The 17,936-nt window shown below is 38.6% G+C and overlaps 1 protein-coding gene across 3 annotated transcripts in view; it reads left to right on the top strand.

Moving 5' to 3' along the window:
- Window positions 1-17,936, top strand: part of CDK19 (cyclin dependent kinase 19) — a 232,043-nt gene that overhangs the window by 65,528 nt on the left and 148,579 nt on the right. For 2 of the 3 annotated variants that reach the window (XM_066373466.1, XM_066373468.1), the window contains exon 2: window positions 12,211-12,271. The exons of the other annotated variant lie outside the window; for it this stretch is intronic. In XM_066373466.1, coding sequence (XP_066229563.1) covers window positions 12,211-12,271 — 61 coding nt within the window. The remainder of the gene's footprint in view (window positions 1-12,210; window positions 12,272-17,936) is intronic. 3 annotated transcript variants of the gene reach the window in all.

Consider the following 17,936-nt stretch of genomic DNA (forward strand, 5'->3'; position numbering starts at 1 on the left):
ATCAGTAGATACAGAAAAAGCATTTGATAAACTACTGAATCTGAGAAAATAGACTTTAAAGTCTTTTGTTTTAAAGTATTTTCTCAGATTTAAGTATTGAAACTACAGCTTTTTTTCTCCTTTCAGTAGATAAGAAAAAGCATTGGATAGGTATATATGATAAACTCTAAATGAAGTGGGAATATAAGGAGCATACTTCAACATAATAAGACCATATATTACAAACCCACAGCCAACATCATACTCAATACTTAAAGCTATTTTTTTTTAATTTTAAGATTTTAAAAAATTTTTATTTTATTCATTTTAGAAAGGAGAGAGAGAGGGAGAGAGAGAGAGAGAGAGAGAGAGAGAGAGAGAGAGAAGGGGGGAGGAGCAAGAAGCATCAACTCCCATATGTGCCTTGACCAGGCAAGCCCAGGGTTTCGAACTGGCGACCTCAGCATTTCCAGGTCGATGCTTTATCCACTGTGCCACCACAGGTCAGGCACATACTCAATATCTAGAAACTCTTAAGCATTTCTTTTTAGTTTGGGAACAAGACAAGGATGTTTCCTTTCTCTACTCTTATTCAACATAGAACTAGAAGTTCTAGTCACAGCAATCAGACAGGAAGAAGAAATAAAAGGTATCCAAATTGGAAAGGTAGAAGTAAACTAGTATTATTTGTAGATGACACGATACTGTATATAGAGAACCCTAAAAATTCCACTAAAAAACTATAGACTAAAATAATTTAGTAAAGTAGCAGGATATAAAATAAATATCCAGAAATCAGTTGTATTTAAATAACACCAATAATAAACTAGTATAAAGAGAAACTAGAAAACATTCCCATTCACAGTTGCTTCAAAAATAATAAAATGCCCTGGCCAGTTGGCTCAGTGGTAGAGCGTCAGCCTGGCGTGCAAGGGGTCCTGGGTTCAATTCCCAGCCAGGGCACACAGGAGAAGTGCCCATCTGCTTCTCCACCCCTCCCCCTCTCCTTCCTCTCTGTCTCTCTCTTTCCTTCCCGCAGCGAGGCTCCATTGGAGCAAAGATGGCCCGGGCGCAGGGGGTGGCTCCTTGGCCTCTGTTCCAGGCGCTAGAGTGGCTCTGGTCGCAGCGGAGCGACCCCCAGGAGGGGCAGAGCATCGCCCCCTGGTGGGCGTGTCGGGTGGATCCCAGTCGGGCGCATGCGGGGGAGTCTGTCTGTCTCTCCCCGTTTCCAGCTTTGGAAAAATACCAAAAAAAAAAAAAAAAAAAAAAAAAGAATAAAATACATAGGAATAACTTTAACCTAGGATGTAAAAGACCTGTACTCAGGAAATTTTAAGACACTGAAGAGAGAAGTTGAAGAAAATACAACTAAGTGGAAGCATATACTGTGTTCATGGATAGGAAGAATTAACATCATTAAACTATCCATACTAACCAAAACAATCTATAGATTCAGTACAGTTCCTATCAGGGTACCAATGGTGTTTTTCACAGAACTGGAACAAATATTCCAAAAATTTATATGGAATCACAAAGACCCTGACTAACCACTGCTATCTTGAGAAAAAAGAACAAGGTTGGAGAAGTTACACAATCTGACATCAAAGTATACTACAGGGTCATAGTAATCAAAACAGTATGGTACTGGCGGAAAAACAGACACATTGAAAAATATTCAGCGGAAGAGAATAGAGAGCTCAGATATATTTATAGTAAAATAATATTTGACAAAGGAGGCAAAAACAGCGAGTTAAAGATAGTCTATTTAATAGATGGTGTTGGGAAAACTGGATAGGTAAGTGCAAAAAAATGAAACTTGACCCCGTTCTTACACTATACACAAGAATAAACTCAAAATAAATTAAAAACTTAAATGTTATACTTGAAACCATAAAAATTACAGAAGAAAAACATGGATAGTAAAATCTTGGACATTTCTCTTAGCAATATTTTTTCTGATAGATATTCCTGGGCAAGGAAAATAAAAGGAAAAATAAACAAATGGGACTATGTCAAACTAAAAAGTTTTTGCACAGCAAACAAAAATGTCAACAAAATGAAAAGACAACCTTCTTTGGGAGAATATATTTGCTAATGATACATCTGATAAGGGGTGAATATCCAGAATTTATAAGAATATATAATTCAACAGCAATGATACAATCCAATTAAAAAATGGGCAAAGGCCTGACCTGTGGTGGTGTAGTGGATAAAGCATTGACCTGGATGGAACACTGAGGTTGCAGGTTCGAAACTCCGGGCTTGCCTGGTCAAAGCACATATGGGAGTTGGTTCTTCCTGCTCCTCTCCTCCTTCTCTCTCTCCCCTCTCTAAAATGAATAAATAATATCTTTTTTAAAATGGGCAAAGGACCCAAATAGTTCTCTAAAGTGGACATACAGATGACCATTAGACATGAAAAGATGCTCTACATCACTAATTATCAGGGAAATGCAAATTAAAGCCACAGTGAGTTAGCTCACTTTTGTCAGAATGGCTATCGTCAGTCTACAAACAACAAGCGTTAACAAGGATGTGGAGAAATGGGATCCTTGTATACTGTTGGTGGGAATGCATATTAGTGCAGCCACTATGGAAAGTAGTATCTAATTACCTCAAAAAATTAAAAATGGAACTGCCATATGACCCAGTGATTGCACTTCTGGAAATTTATCTGAAGAAACCCAAAACACTAATTTGAAAGAATATATGCACCCCCTGTATTCATTGCAGCTTTATTTACAACAGCCAAGATTTGGAAGCAGCCCAAGTGCCCATCAGTAGATGAGTGGATAGAAAAAGCTGTGTTTTATTTATACAATGGAATACTACTCAGCTGCAAAAAGGAAGGAAATCTTACCTTTTGAGACAGCATAGATGGACGTGGAGATGATTATGTTAAGTGCAACAATCCAGTCAGAGAAAGTACCATATTATTTCATTTACATGTGGAATCTAACAAAATAAAAGAGAAACAGACTCAGAGAGAGCAAGCTGACAGCTGTTTGGGGTAGGGAGGGTTGGAGGTCCTAGCTGAGTGGTTGGAGGAATTGAACAAGGAACAAAAGAGAAAAACTTGATGGATATGGATAACAGTGTGGTGATTGTTGGGGGGAGGGGTATGAGGGGGAGCAGAGAGGTGCAGGAGAGTATAGGGGTGATAAATGGTGGAGGATAGAGAATTGACTTCGGATGGTGAATACACAATATAGCACACAGTTGATGTGTTGTGGAATTTTGCACCTGAAACCTGTATAATTTTGTTAATCAATGTTACCCCAATAAATTCAATAAAAAGAAAAAAGCGTGCCTGACCAGGCGGTGGAGCAGTGGATAGAGCGTCAGATGCAGAGGACCCAGGTTCAAGACTCTGAGGTCGCCAGCTTGAGCGTGGGCTCATCTGGTTTGAACAAAAAGCCCACCAGCTTGAACCCAAGGTCGCTGGCTCCAGCAAGGGGTTACTCGGTCTGCTGAAGGCCCGCGGTCAAGGCACATGTGAGAGAGCAATCAATGAACAACTAAGGTGTTGCAACGCGCAATGAAAAACTAATGATTGATGCTTCTCATCTCTCTCCGTTCCTGTCTGTCTGTCCCTGTCTATCCCTCTCTCTGACTCACTCTGTCTCTGTAAAAAAAAAAAAAAAAAAAAGAGAGAGAGAGAGAGAGAAAGAAAAAAGCGCTATCTTACAGAACTTTTATATTTGAGATAATATACATAAACAATGTGGTATATTGCTACATAGTGGACATTAAAAGATACTGGATTATTCTGTCTAACCAAAAGAACTTGAGCTCATAAAAAATAGAGAATTAAAATGTTGTTCTTGCCCTGGCCGTTTGGCTCATGGTAGAGCATCGGCCTGGCATGTAGAACTCCTGGGTTCGATTCCCGGTCAGGGCACATAGAAGCACCCATCTGCTTCTCTACTCTTTCCCCTCTCCTTCCTCTCTCTCTCTCTCTCTTCCCCTCCTGCAGCCAAGGCTCCATTGGAGCAAAGTTGGCCTGAGCGCTGAGGATGGTTCTATGGCCTCTGCCTCAGGCGCTGAGCATGGCTCCAGTTGCAATGGAGCAACACCCCAAATGGGCCAAGCATTGCCCCCTGGTGGACATGCTGGGTGGATCCCAGTCGGGTGCATGTGGGAGTCTGTCTGAATGCCTCCCCACTTCTCACTTCAGAAAAAAATATATATAAAAAAATAAAGCCCTGGCTGAATATAGCTCGATTGGTTAGAGCATCGTCCCTAAGCACAGAGGTTGCAGGTTCTATCCCTGGTCAGGGCACATACGGGAACAGATGTTCCTGTCTTTCTCCTGCTCTCTCTCTTTCTCTCTCTGAAATCAATAAAGTAAACAAAAAAAATTAAAATTAAAAAAAAAATTTAAATGCCATCTCTTCTAAACTTTCTCATCTCATGGAGATGGGGACAGATATACCCATAATATCTTTGGCCTTTTTTTTTCCCCACAGAGCTTGTTATTCTCTATTTTAACTTCTTGGTATAATGCTTGATGTCTAAATGATCCTCAACAAATATTGTGTGGATGTCTTGCAAAGAGAAAATGTTGTCTGGTGCCTTCTCTTGAACACTTTGAAAGTCGTTTTGAAAAGAAAAAAGATTTATTTACTCAGGATACTTGGTTTGTTTTGGAAGGGAAATGATATTTTATAGTAAAGAAATTAAGCCTTGCCAACTGGCTTGAAATTTTGATGTCTCCTAATATATTTCTTTTTTTTTTTTTTTTGCATTTTTCTGAAGCTGGAAACAGGGAGAGACAGTCAGACAGACTCCCGCATGCGCCCGACCGGGATCCACCCGGCACGCCCACCAGGGGCGATGCTCTGCCCACCAGGGGGCGATGCTCTGCCCATCCTGGGCGTCGCCATGTTGCAACCAGAGCCACTCTAGCGCCTGAGGCAGAGGCCACAGAGCCATCCCCAGCGCCCGGGCCATCTTTGCTCCAATGGAGCCTTGGCTGCGGGAGGGGAAGAGAGAGACAGAGAGGAAGGCGTGGCGGAGGGGTGGAGAAGCAAATGGGCGCTTCTCCTGTGTGCCCTGGCCGGGAATCGAACCCGGGTCCTCCGCACGCTAGGCCGATGCTCTACCGCTGAGCCAACCGGCCAGGGCCTAATATATTTCTTTATATTAGAATTCTTATTCATTTTAGAGAGGAGAGAGAGAGAGAGAAGGGGGGGAGGAACAGGAAACATCAACTCCCATATGTGCCTTGACCAGGCAAGCCCAGGGTTTCAATGATGACCTCAGTGTTCCACTTGACGCTTTATCCACTGCACCACCACAGGTCAGGCGATACTAGAATTTTTGTGATTTAAAATGAACATTTTACTTAATATGTGTTTGAGAACATGAAAATTTTGAAGTGCTTAAAATGACTATTTCCTTGAACTTCATTAATTGACCCAGAATTTATAGAGTTCTTCTGTGTACTATAGATCTTGTGCTAATACCTCCATCCTCAGAGATTTTCACTTGAGTGACAAAGGCAGACAGGAAAATCAAAATTACATTATAATCGAAAAGTATTATAGTACCTGAATAGAAAAGGTTAAACACACAGGAAGATTGTCTATATATATTTGGTACATGTACATATGTGTTGTCTGTGTCTGTAGGTATATAGCAGAGAAGGTTTTTGCAGGAGTTGAAACTTGAAGGATAGATGGAGAAAGATTCAGAAGGGTGTTCCAAGCAGCTTGGGCAAAGGCAGGGAGGAATGAAAAGCCTAGTAGTGATTCTTTTTCTTTCTTTTCCACAGTAAGAGAAAAGTTTTAATATACTTTTTATAGTAAATGATACATCAATATACTCTTAAAACTTTGAGATTTTGATAGTTTGGATGACACAATAAAACTGACCTAATGCCAGAGATTACTATCTCCTGAGTCCATAATATATAGCCTCTTATTTTTTAAACATCAGTCACTATACTTAACAATTTTTTTCTTGTGGTGAGAACTTTTAAGATATACTTTCTTATTAACTTTGAAATATGCAATGCAGTATTTTTAACTGTAGTCACCATTTTATAAGTGTTTCTTTACAGTTGGAGCTTAGGGCTAGGGTAAAGCTGTGGAAATAATTATACGTAGAGGCCAAAGAAATTATCAAAAGGGCCTGTGTGCTAAGATAAGGATTTTGACAATTATGATTTGCATTTTAGAGAGATCACTGATAGCAACATTAAGGTGAGTTTATTAGTTAAATTTAGGTTTACCTAAATACAAGACAAGATAGAGGCACAGACCTTTGAACAACATGGAGGCTAGGGCTGTTCATGCCAGTGTAGTAAAAAATCTGCATATAATTTTTGACTCCTCCAATACTTAACCACTAATTGTCTGCTATAGACTGGACACCTTATGGATAACATGTAAACAGTCGATTAACACATCTTGTATGTGTATTATACTGTATTCTTACAATAAACTAGAGAAAAAATGTTATTAAGAAAATCATAAGGAAAATACATTTACAGTATTTACTGAAAAAAATCTATGTATAAGTGGACCTGTGCAGTTCAAACCTGTGTTGTTCAGTGGTTAACTGTATATTTCTCAGACTGAAGTCCAGGCTTTGTATGATTGCTCTAGGATCATAAAGGACCTGAATTTCTTCTGTTGCTTCACTGTCCTTTGGCATAGCTTCCATTACCCTCTGATCCATAACAAGTTCTGGAGTGTCATCCATAGTTTCTAAATTACAGACACACTTCCAGCTAAGCCAGTTCCCCTTTAAGTAGCTTTCCTGGAATACCATCCAGTGATTTCTACTTCTAATTCATTGAACAGTCTTTGCAGCAAGGAAAGCCAGAAATTATACTTTTATCTGGGTGCATGCTGCCCAATATAAAACCAGCGTCTGTTACTAAAGAAGAAGGGGAAAATTGGATATGTGGTAGGCAGCCAGTAGCAACTGCCACAGAGAAGATTGAGAATGGAGGTAGGGAGACCAGTGTGGTACAACACCTAAGTAGTAATACATGTAATCTCTTTAAAACTCGGAGTAGAGAAGTTATTCTGTGGGAAACCTAGAGTATTGGTACAATTTTGATAGTATTTTCATACCTTATTGTTTAAGTTCTTGGAGCAAAAATTATGCTTTAACTCTTAACTTTTGAGTGTTTTTAAAAACTATCCAGTTAAACTTTTAGTAAAATTACTAAAGCCAGTTACTAAAGCCAAATAACATTGGTAAAAATAGCATTAATAGGAATTTCTTTCTAAAAAATAAATTGAATGATTTTTTTCAACCATGTAACAATATACAGGGTGAGGCAAAAGCAGGTTTACAGTTGTGAGTATGTGAAAGTTTATTCTTGTACTGTATTAATTATTGTATTATTTTCTATACAAACAACTTTAAACCTACTTTTGCCTCACCCTGTATATTAGAAAGGAACTTACAGTGTTGTTTTTTTTCTGGAAGATGAAATAATGCATGATTTTATTTGTCTTCTTTTACTTTCCTTTTTAGATTTTTATACAGTTAGCACATTTTACTTTTTAAAAAATTGTGATAAAATATACTTAATAATTTTAATTGTACAATTCAGTGGTATTAAGTACATTCATACTTTTTATGCTACCATCACCATCATCTGTCTACAGAACTCTTCATTTTGTAAAATTGAAACCTATTAAAGAAGAAGTCCTGGCCCTGGTCTATGGCCCAGTGGATAGAGTGGCAGCCTGGCATATGGACATCCTGGGTTCAATTTTTGGTCAGGACACACAGGAGAAGTGACCGTTTGCTTCTGCCCCCCCCCCCCCCCCCCCGTCTCTCCCTCTTCCCCTCCTGCAGCCAGTGGCTTGATTGGTTGGAGCATGGCCCCAGGCGCTGAAGATACCTGGGTTGGTCTGAGTTTGACACTAAAAATAGCTCTGGAACATGGAGTACATGTGGTAGTCTGCCTGTTTATCTCCCCTCCTGTCACCTAAAAAAAAAAAAAAGAATAAATTCTCATTTCTCCCCTTTTCTAGCCCCTGTCAACTACTATCCTACTTTCTATTCCTATGACTTTGACTACTTTTGGTACTTCATAATAAGTGGGATTGTGTAGTATTTGCCCTTTTGTGACTGTTTCATTTAATCTAGCATAATATCTTCAAGGTTAATCTATGTTGTATGTGTCAAAATGTCCTTTTTAAGGCTAAATAATATTTCATTGTATGTATATATACGATACTACATTTTTTTTATTCATCCTTCAATAAAGACTTGGTGGCTTTCATTTTTTGCCTATTATGAATAATGATGCTATGAACATGGGTGTACAAATATCTTTTTGAAAAGCCTTGCTTTCAACTCCTTTGTCTACATAACCACAAGTGGAATTGCTGGATAATATAATTCTATTTTTAATTTTTGAGGAACTGCCATATTGTTTTTTATAGTGACTGCATCATTTTACATTCTCATCAACAGTACAGGGGTTCCAGTTTCTCCATATCCTTGCCAACACTTGTTATTCCTTAAAAAAATTTTTTTTGATAGTAGCCATCCTAATGGGTGTGTGGTAGTGTCTTATTTTGTTGATTTTTTTAGAAGTTTATAAAATGTTTAACAGTAAGTTATATAATCACATAGTAGCAAGTTTTAAAAATGGAAACAAACTCAAGCTTGTTACTCTATTAGTATTATTTGAATGTTATTATTACTTGAATGTTATTCGGATATATGTTCTTAAGTCTTTTTTAGTTTTTTAAAAACTTTTTAGTTTTATAAGCGTTTTCTATTTTTAAAAATATTTTGTATAACAATTGTGTGAATTTAATTATTTTCAGATGATATTGCAAATGCTAAAGAAAAAATATAGTGTGATTGAATACTTAACATTTATAATTGTTTGGCTTCTTATGTATAGATAAGTGCCTGGGTGTTTGTGTGATTTTAATCCATAGGCTAGAACAGTGATAGTCAACCTGGTCCCTACTGCCCACTAGTGGGGGTTACAGCTTTCATGGTGGGCGGTAGCGGAGCAACCAAAGTATAAATAAAAAGATAGATTTAACCATAGTAAGTTGTTTTATAAAATTTATCCTGCCAAACTTAGCGAAAATCTGACATAAAGTACTTGGTAAGTAATTATTATTATATGCTTTAACTTGCTGTAACTCTGCTTTATAAATTTTATAAAGTACAGTTACTTCTCTACTTTATAAATCACCATTACTGTGGAACCAGTGGGCAGTTAGAAAATTTTACTACTAACAGATACAAAAGTGGGAGGCAGGTATAAAAAGGTTGACTACCCCTGGGCTAGATGATATAGTGACTAAAAGTGTGGCTCTAGAAGTAGAAAGTCTGGGTTTGAATGGCAGATCTGCCACCCCTAGGTATGTGGATTAGACATTTTCTTAAGCTCCCTGTGTCTGTTTCTTCATTTGTAAAATGAGAATAATAATATACTTATCTCAGAATTGTGAAGACCAAATGAGTTATAATTGTAGAGCTGTTAAAATTGTCTGACACATCATACATCCTATATAAGTCTTTGCTGTCATTTATTTATTGGGTGGGATTTTTTTCTCTTTGGTTTTTAGAACTATAGTATATGCCATATACAAATAGTTACTGTGTCTCAGATCTTTTTTTTTTTTTGATTTTTCCAAAGCCAGAAATGGGGAGGCAGTCAGACAGACTCCCACATGCGCCTGACCGGGATCCACCTGGCATGCCCACCAGGGGGCAATGCTCTGCCCATCCGGGGCGTTGCTTCGTTTTGACCAAAGCCATCCTCAGCGCCCGGGCCAACTTTGCTCCAATGGAGCCTTGGCTGCGGGAGGAGAAGAGAGAGGAAGGAGAGGGGGAGGGGTGGAGAAGCAGATGGGCGCTTCTCCTGTGTGCCCTGGCCGGGAATCAAACCCGGGAATCAAACCCGGGACTCCTGCACGCCAGGCCGACGCTCTACCACTGAGCCAACCCACCAGGGCCTGTGTCTCAGATCTTAACTTAGAATGTCACAAGCACTGCCTTAGAGGATGGTGCAACCAATAAAGTTGTTTTGGGAATTAAGAAAAGATACATTTGAGGCAGATAGTCTTGCGCAAATTGTTAAATTTATAATACAATAAAACAATCTCTTGGGGACTATGGTCTTCTGGCTGTCATTTAGCCAACTATTTTAGTAAGTTCCACTTTTTTGCTTTGCCTCTTTGGGCTTCCCCACTCGGGAAACCCAAATTTCTTAGCATGGCACTCTATAGGCCCTCTATTTCTTAGTTAAACTTATAAGTTGTTAATTTAGTCAAAAGCACTGACTTAAATTTTGCAAAATATAAAACACTCTGCTATTTTTAATACCTTGTTTTATTTGATATTCAGTTACAAATCTGAGAGATGATTTAATCCTCATTGAACAGCCATGGTTATACTGAGAGGTTAAGAGATCTGAGCCCGATGTCACAGAGCTATTAAGTGACTTAGCTGGAACTTGAACTCAAGCTACCTGACTTTGGGGCCCATGTTTAATAATACTGGTTTCTGTTTTGACATACCATCATGTTTTAGGACAATGCTTTGTTCCTTCTTTTCTAATTATTTTATATATATATAAATTTTATTTATTGATTTTAGAGAAAGGAAAGGAGAGAGAGAGAGAGAGAGAAAGAGAGAGAGAGAGAGAAGCATGGTTTTGCTGTTCCACTTATTCATACATTCGTTGTTTGATTCTTGAATGTGCCCTGGCTGAGGACCAAACCTGCAGCCTTAGTGTTTGTATTAGGACAAGGCTCTTACCAACCAAGCTACCCGGCCAGAGCCTGTTTGATATTTTTAAGGATTTCTAAATATTGCATAAAGATAACCTGCCCCCTCTTTTAAATTTAAGAGCTAGTACAATTTATCTGATTTTTTTTCTTAATACCAGCTGTGTTTTGTAATCTTTTATTCCTGTCATCAGAAAAAAATGAATGAAATCTAGATCTAAATATTTTACCTGGTTAAATCCTTAATTTTTTACATGAATGTGTTCTGAAAAGCTTTTTAACTTTCATGCTTATATTTATTTTATAATATGGAACAAGGTGGATTTCCCCCATAGTCCTCAGCATATGATAATATCTTAACTCATTTCTTATTCTTTTTTTAAAAAAGGGTTTTATTTATTGATTTTACAGAGAAAGGAGGGGATGCTTGAGAAGTATCACCTCATAGTTGCTTTACTTTAGTTTTTCATTGATTGCTTGTCATATGTGCCTTGACCGGACAAGTCCAGAGTTTTGAACTGGTGACCTTAGTGTTCCAGGTCTACATTTTATCCACTGCACCACCGCAGGCTAGTATCTTGCTCATGTCAACATTACTGTCAGACTTAAATCTTAGCATTAGAATATCTTTACAGTTCTACTTTCCCTTTTCCTCTTGGTCTTTGTCCATTTCCAGGTCTGTTTCTTTTTTGTGTGTGTGTGGCAGAGACAGAGTCAGAGAGAGGGACAGATAGGGACAGACAGACAGGAAGGGAGAGAGATGAGAAACATTAATTCTTCGTTGCGGCTCCTTAGTTGTTCAGTGATTGATTTCTCATATGTGCCTTGACTGGGGGGGGGGGGCTATAGCAGACTGAGTGACCCCTTGCTTGAGCCAGTGACCTTGGGCTCAAGCTGGTGAGCCTTGCTGAAACCAGATGAGCCCGCGCTCAAGCTGGCTACCTTGGCATCTCGAACCTGGGTCCTCTCCATCCCAGTCTGACGCTCTATCCACTGCGCCACCACCTGGTCAGGCTCCAGGTCTGTTTCTGATTGTTTTTCTCTTATATCCCAAACATTCTCTGGTCCTAGGAAAGAATGTACCTTTGAGCTGCAGGTACCTTTCATTTTGTGAAGTGTATTTTCTATCTATATTCTTTAATATTTCTTCTATATGTATATTGCCTCTCTTACATAATTTTAAAAATTAAATTGTTACTTTCAGCATATATAAATTCATACTTAGTTGCTTAATTAGCATTTCTCACAGTGTAAATCATATCTTTGGTGAGAATATCATTTAGTTAAGGCTCAACTTTTAATTTTCATATATTAGCCACATAATAAATATATAATGAACTCTGAAAGTTATCAATATATTAGATTTGTTTATTGTCAAAGCTAAAATCTGATTTTCTTGGCAGATATGTAGACTTGTGATAGGCATTTGGCATTTTAGGTTTTGGGCAGTGTGACTTTAAATCTACATAAACCTCTCTGCCTTTTGCCTCTGCTGTGTTCATAGATTCCAGGAGGCCTCGTGGGTGGACCTCAGGCGGTGGAGGTTGCAGACTTTTCAGCAGAAGGTAAAGCAGAGCGTTTGCCTTCTGGGGTCATTGTGTGTGTGTGCTGGGTGGGTATGTGACAGGTGAGAACTTTCCACAGATGTCATCATAAAATAATGTAGAATGATACATTAAATCATTCAATTTCACAAAAATTAAAACCATGTTAATACTTGTATAATTTTATTCTGTATTACAAAATTCTGTTAAAACTTCAAATAAAACTAAAGACTCTAAATTTCCTTCTCTTCTGTTAACTCAAGTTTAAGAGTGATTAAGAAAAGAATATATTAGTGTAACTTGTAGTATATGTTATCTAACTTTCTCAGACCTAGCTTCACTGTGATTTCTTCCTGGGAAGTTGTCCAAGTTTTTCATATGTTGTATTCTTCCCTGTTGCTCCTTTTACTGAAAGTTTGCTTCACAATAAATAGAGAGGAAGCTTAATGTGTGACTCATGACTGGAGAATAGACATTCTTTCTATAGGTGCCATGTGCCAAAAATGTTAGTTTCTAATATGCTAATTACCCCTCTTTTCAGAACCTGTTGGTGGTGTGCTGTCTCTCAAGTTCTTGTTTGAGTAGAGAAACAAACACATCCCACATACTTGTTAAGTATGTTTTTATAGAAACCTTCTTAATGAGTTACTTTTAAAGAAAATAATGTGACATAATGCTTCTTTGGATAATGCTTCTTTGATTTTTATAAAAAAAAATATATTGCCATTAACGTGCCAGATTATATAGATACTACTCTCTATGAATTTATGAAACCACTTATGAACTTTCTTCAGATTATACCTGAATGGAGTTGTTTTTTTTTAAGAGTATAACAGCTAACAAAGTTGTAATCTAGTTTACAGATACAAACTAGAAAAATGTAATCTAATCTAGTTTTAGATTCTGAATGGAAATTAGAGAAATGTTTTCTTATTTCTTCTGGAAATTATATTTGTTTAGATATCAAGTAAGTGGCTGCACATTATACTTTACATTCATACTGCACATTATACTATACCTTATGTGAAATTAACATAGTACCTATTTATTAAATTTCAACTATGGGCCTTAAATAGGTTCACTCCATTTTGTGATCAACCTTGTTTTACTATTTCTTTACTTTTCCTCCTATTAAGAGAAGCTGCCTTTTTATTTATTTATTTAGGTTTTGTATTTTTCTGAAGTGAGAAGCGGGAAAGCAGAGAGACAGACTCCTGCATGCGCCCAACTGGGATCCACCCGACGTGCCCACCACGGGGCGATGCTCTGCCCATCTGGGTAATTGCTCTGTTGCGGCTGGAGCCATTCTAGTGTCTGAGGTGGAAGCCATGGAGCTGTCCTCAGCTCCTGGGCCAACTTTGCTCCAATGGAGCCTTGGCTGTGAGAGGGCAAGAGAGAGAGAAAAAGTAGAGGGGGAAGGGTAGAGAAGCAAATGGGCACTTCTCCCGTGTGCCCTGGCTGGGAATTGAACCTGGGACTTCCACAGGCCTGGCTGATACTCTACCACTGAGCTAACTGGCAAGAAGCTGCTTTTTTAACTGGAGGAAATAGATGGGTTTCAGGCTATATACTGAGTTTTGCTACAATTTTACCTTTTTCCTTTCTTTCACTTTGTTCGGTTGCCATTTCTAGGAAGTAATTCTTGAAGGCCTTTTTATACAATACTTCTTTTTCAGGCTAGCTGGCTGTTTTCATGACTGTTGAATATGCAGTCTTATATTTGTTTACCTGATGTGACTGTGGTATATTTTGTTGCCAGTTGAGAATCTCAATAGATAATCATAATCACCAGTATATGATTTGTAAAGTACTGCCCATATCAAGGAAGAGAAGGACTCTGTTCTTCAGGTTCTCACCAACTTCTCTGAGAAAGATTGATGATATGGATGGTTTAAAAGTATTTTTTAAGCCCTGACTGGTGGTGCAGTGGGTAGACTGTCACCCTGGAGTGTAGATGTAGAGATCACCGGTTCAAGCATGGGGTCATTGGCTCAGGGTCGTGCTGATCCCAAGGTTGTCAACTCAATCCCAGGGTCACTGGCTTGAACCCAGGGTCTCTGGCTGGGTCCTGAGGCCACCGGCTCGACTCCTGAGGTTGACATTTTGAGCCCTAGTCAGGGCACATTTGAGAAGCAATCAATGGTACAACTAGGTGGAACAATGTATTGATGTTTCTCTCTCTCTCCCCTCTCTCTCACTCTTACCTCCTCTTTCCCCCCCTCTTTCCTCTCTCTTCCTCCTTCCCCCTCTTCCTTCCTCCCTCCCCCTCCTTCTTCCTCCCTCCCCCTCTCCCTTCCTTTCTCCTTCTCTTTCTCCCTCTCCCTCTCCTTTCCTCCCTCTCTCTCCCTTCCTCCCTCTTCCTCCCTCTCTCTCTCCTTTTCTCCCTCTTTCTCTTCCTTCCTCCCTCTTTCTCCCACTCTCCCTCTCCCCCTCTCCCCTCCCCTTTCCTTCTTCACTTCCCCTTCCCTACTCTCCCCCTTATACCTCCTTTCTACCTGTCTCTCAAAAAAATAAATAAATAAAATTTAAAAAGTATTTAAAATATAATGGGCTTTATTTTTTAGAGCAGTTTTAGGTTTACAGATAGTTGAGTGGAAACTATAGCGAGTTCTCATATATACTACCCCTTTACCAACCCCATACCTCCATCTCCCTACAGTTAACATCTTTCTTTAGTGTGGTATATTTGCTACAATTGATGAGCTAATATTCTTACATTATTATTAAATAAGATCCATAATTTGCCTTAAGGTTCACTCTTTGTGTTGTTTATTCTTTGGATCTGACAAATGTACAATGATATGTATCCACCATTACACTATCATATAGACTAGTTTTATTGCCCTAAACACACCCTGTAATCCACTCAGTCATCCCAAGGCCACTGCTTCTGAGCCTCTGGCAACCACTGATCTTTTTCTGTCTTTATAGTGTTTTTACCTTTTCCAGAATATCATAGTTGTAATCATATAGTATGTAGCCTATTCAGATGAACTTTATTTACTTAGTAATAAGCTTTTAAGGTTCCTCCCTGTCTTTTCATAGATTGATAGCTCATTTCTTTGTAGCACTGAATAACATTCTATTGTTTGGATGTACCACAGTTTATTTATCCATTCACCTACTAAAGGATGACTTGGTTGTTCCAAGTTTTGGCAACTATGAATAAAGCTGCTCTAAATATTTATGTGTGGATTTTTGTGTGGATATAGGTTTTCAATTCATTTGAGTAAAATACCAAGGAGTGCAATTACTGGATTGTATGGTAAGAGTATGTTTAGTTTTGTAAGAAATTGCCAAACTGTTCCAGAATGGCTTACCATTTTGAATTACCACCAGCAGTGAATGAGTTTTCTTATTGCTCCACATCCTTGTCAGGATTTGATGTTGTCAGTGTCCTAGATTTTAGCTCTTCTATTAGGTATGTAGTAGTATCTTGTTGTTTAGTTTGCCACCCTCTGATGACATATGATGTTGAGTATCTATTTATATGCATGAAATCTGCATATCTTCTTTAATGAGATACCTGTTCAGATCTTTTGGGCCCCCCCCCCCTTTTTTTTGGCAGAGAGAGTAAGAGAGAGGGGGAGAGAGAGAGAGGTGAGAAGCAGTAACTTGTAATTGCATCACTTTATTGTTCATTGATTGCTTCTCATATATATGCCTTGACCAGGGGACTCAAGCCAAACCAGTGACCCCTTGCTCAAGCCAGCGACCTTGGCCTTCAAGCCAGTGGCCTTTGGGCTGAAGCCAGTAACCTTGGGATCATGTTGATGATCTTGTGCTCAAGCCAGCAGTCCTGTACTCAAGCTGGTAAGGGTATTTTCTGCTACCTTGTCTTCCAAGTTACTGATTTGATCCTCAAGCCTGATGAGCCAGTGCTCAATCCTGCAACTTTGGGATTTTGAACCTGGGACCTTAGCATCTCAGGTCAATCAATGCTCAGTCCACTGCCCGTCAGACATGCCCATTTTAAAATTGTTGTTTTTTTTTTGTCTTACGGTTGAGTTTTAACAATATTAAATTAAGTATTTTGGATTCAAATAATTTAACAACCAGTTCTCTACCCTAATGACCATTTTAAGTATAAAAAAATACCAAAAGGTAGTTTATTATTTTATGCATTTAATACTTAAATAAGAATAAGATAGGTACACAAAACAAGATTATAAGAAAGAGTTTTAAAATATTAATGAAAAAATATTAAATAATACCTGACAAAAAACAATAAAACTGTTAAGATATTTCCATATTGCTTCTTGATTGGCATCCTCACTAGCAATTTTTTTCACTTATGGACAGAGTGAACATTACTATGGGCACTTAGAGCCATGGGCAGGTAACAGAGCAACCAAACAGCGCCGCGATTGGCCCACCATGAAAGTTGGAACTCCCACTAGTGGGCGGGAGGGACCAGGTTGACCAGCTTGCAAAAGTGGGCGGTTTTTATAAAAAGGTTTGCCATCACGAGCTTAGAGTATACTGTTGCGCAGATGAACATTAAGAGAATAAGGAATGTAAGTTTGTGACTTCTGCATTGGCCGGTGGCTCAGAACCCTGATTACAAGTGCCATTTTAACAACCAGTTTGTTGAATTCAACAATAAATTGGATATCTGTCTGCCTAACTGGTATAAATTGGCTGAATCTCACCACTGGATACCAGTCCTTTAACAGATACATGTTCGCAAATATTTTTTCCCAATTTGTGGCTTGTCTTTTTAGTCTCTTAAAACTGTCTTTTGCAGAATGTTTTTTATTTTAATTTTATTTTTCAATTACATTTACATTCAATATTACTTTGCATTAGTTTCAGGTACACAGCATAGTGCCTAGACTGTTACACACTCCACAAAGTATCTCCCCACCACCACCACTTCCAGCACCCACCTGGCACCATGCATAGTTCCTACAACATCACTGACTCTATTCCCTATATCCTGTGACTACTTTGTAACTACTTCACGAAATTTCTGGTGAACTGGCATAGGTCTGCCAATTGGCCGTTGAACTCACTGCCTTAACTATCCTTATTTTTTATAATTCTTTTTCCTTTTTCTGCTTTGATTGGGTATTTTCTGCTACCTTGTCTTCCAAGTTACTGATTTGATCCTTTGCTTCATCTAACCTGCTGTTGATTACTTTTGGTATGCTTTTCATTTTAGATGTGTTTTTCATTTCTGACTAGTTCTTTTTTATGGTTTTCTATGTTCTCTTCTATGTTTACTGTTTCTTTGTTGAGGTTCTCACTGAGTTCATCTGATCTTCCCTACGTTCCTTGAGTATTCTCTTCTCTGTTTACTGTTTCTTTGTTGAGGTTCTCACTGAGTTCATCTGATCTTCCCTACGTTCCTTGAGCATCCTTATTACCATTGTTTTGACCTCTGTGGTAGATTGCTTGCCTCCATTTCATTTATTTTTTTCTGGGGATTTTTTTCTGTTATTTAATTTGGGGACTGTTTCTTTGTCTCCCCATTTTGGCTGCCTTCCTATAGTTTTCTGTGTCTTAGGTTGATCTGCTACGTCTCCCAGTCTTCGGAGCATGGCCTGTGTAGTAGGTGTCCTGTAGGGTCAGTGTTGCAGTTTCCCTGATCACTTGAGCTAGGTGCTCCAGCAATTTCCCTTGTGTGGGTTTGTGCAAGCTCTCCTGTTGTAGTTGAGTCTTGATTGCTGTTGATCCACCCATG

This window comes from Saccopteryx leptura, chromosome 3 (genome assembly GCF_036850995.1).
Source record: "Saccopteryx leptura isolate mSacLep1 chromosome 3, mSacLep1_pri_phased_curated, whole genome shotgun sequence".
NCBI classification, from domain to species: domain Eukaryota; kingdom Metazoa; phylum Chordata; class Mammalia; order Chiroptera; family Emballonuridae; genus Saccopteryx; species Saccopteryx leptura.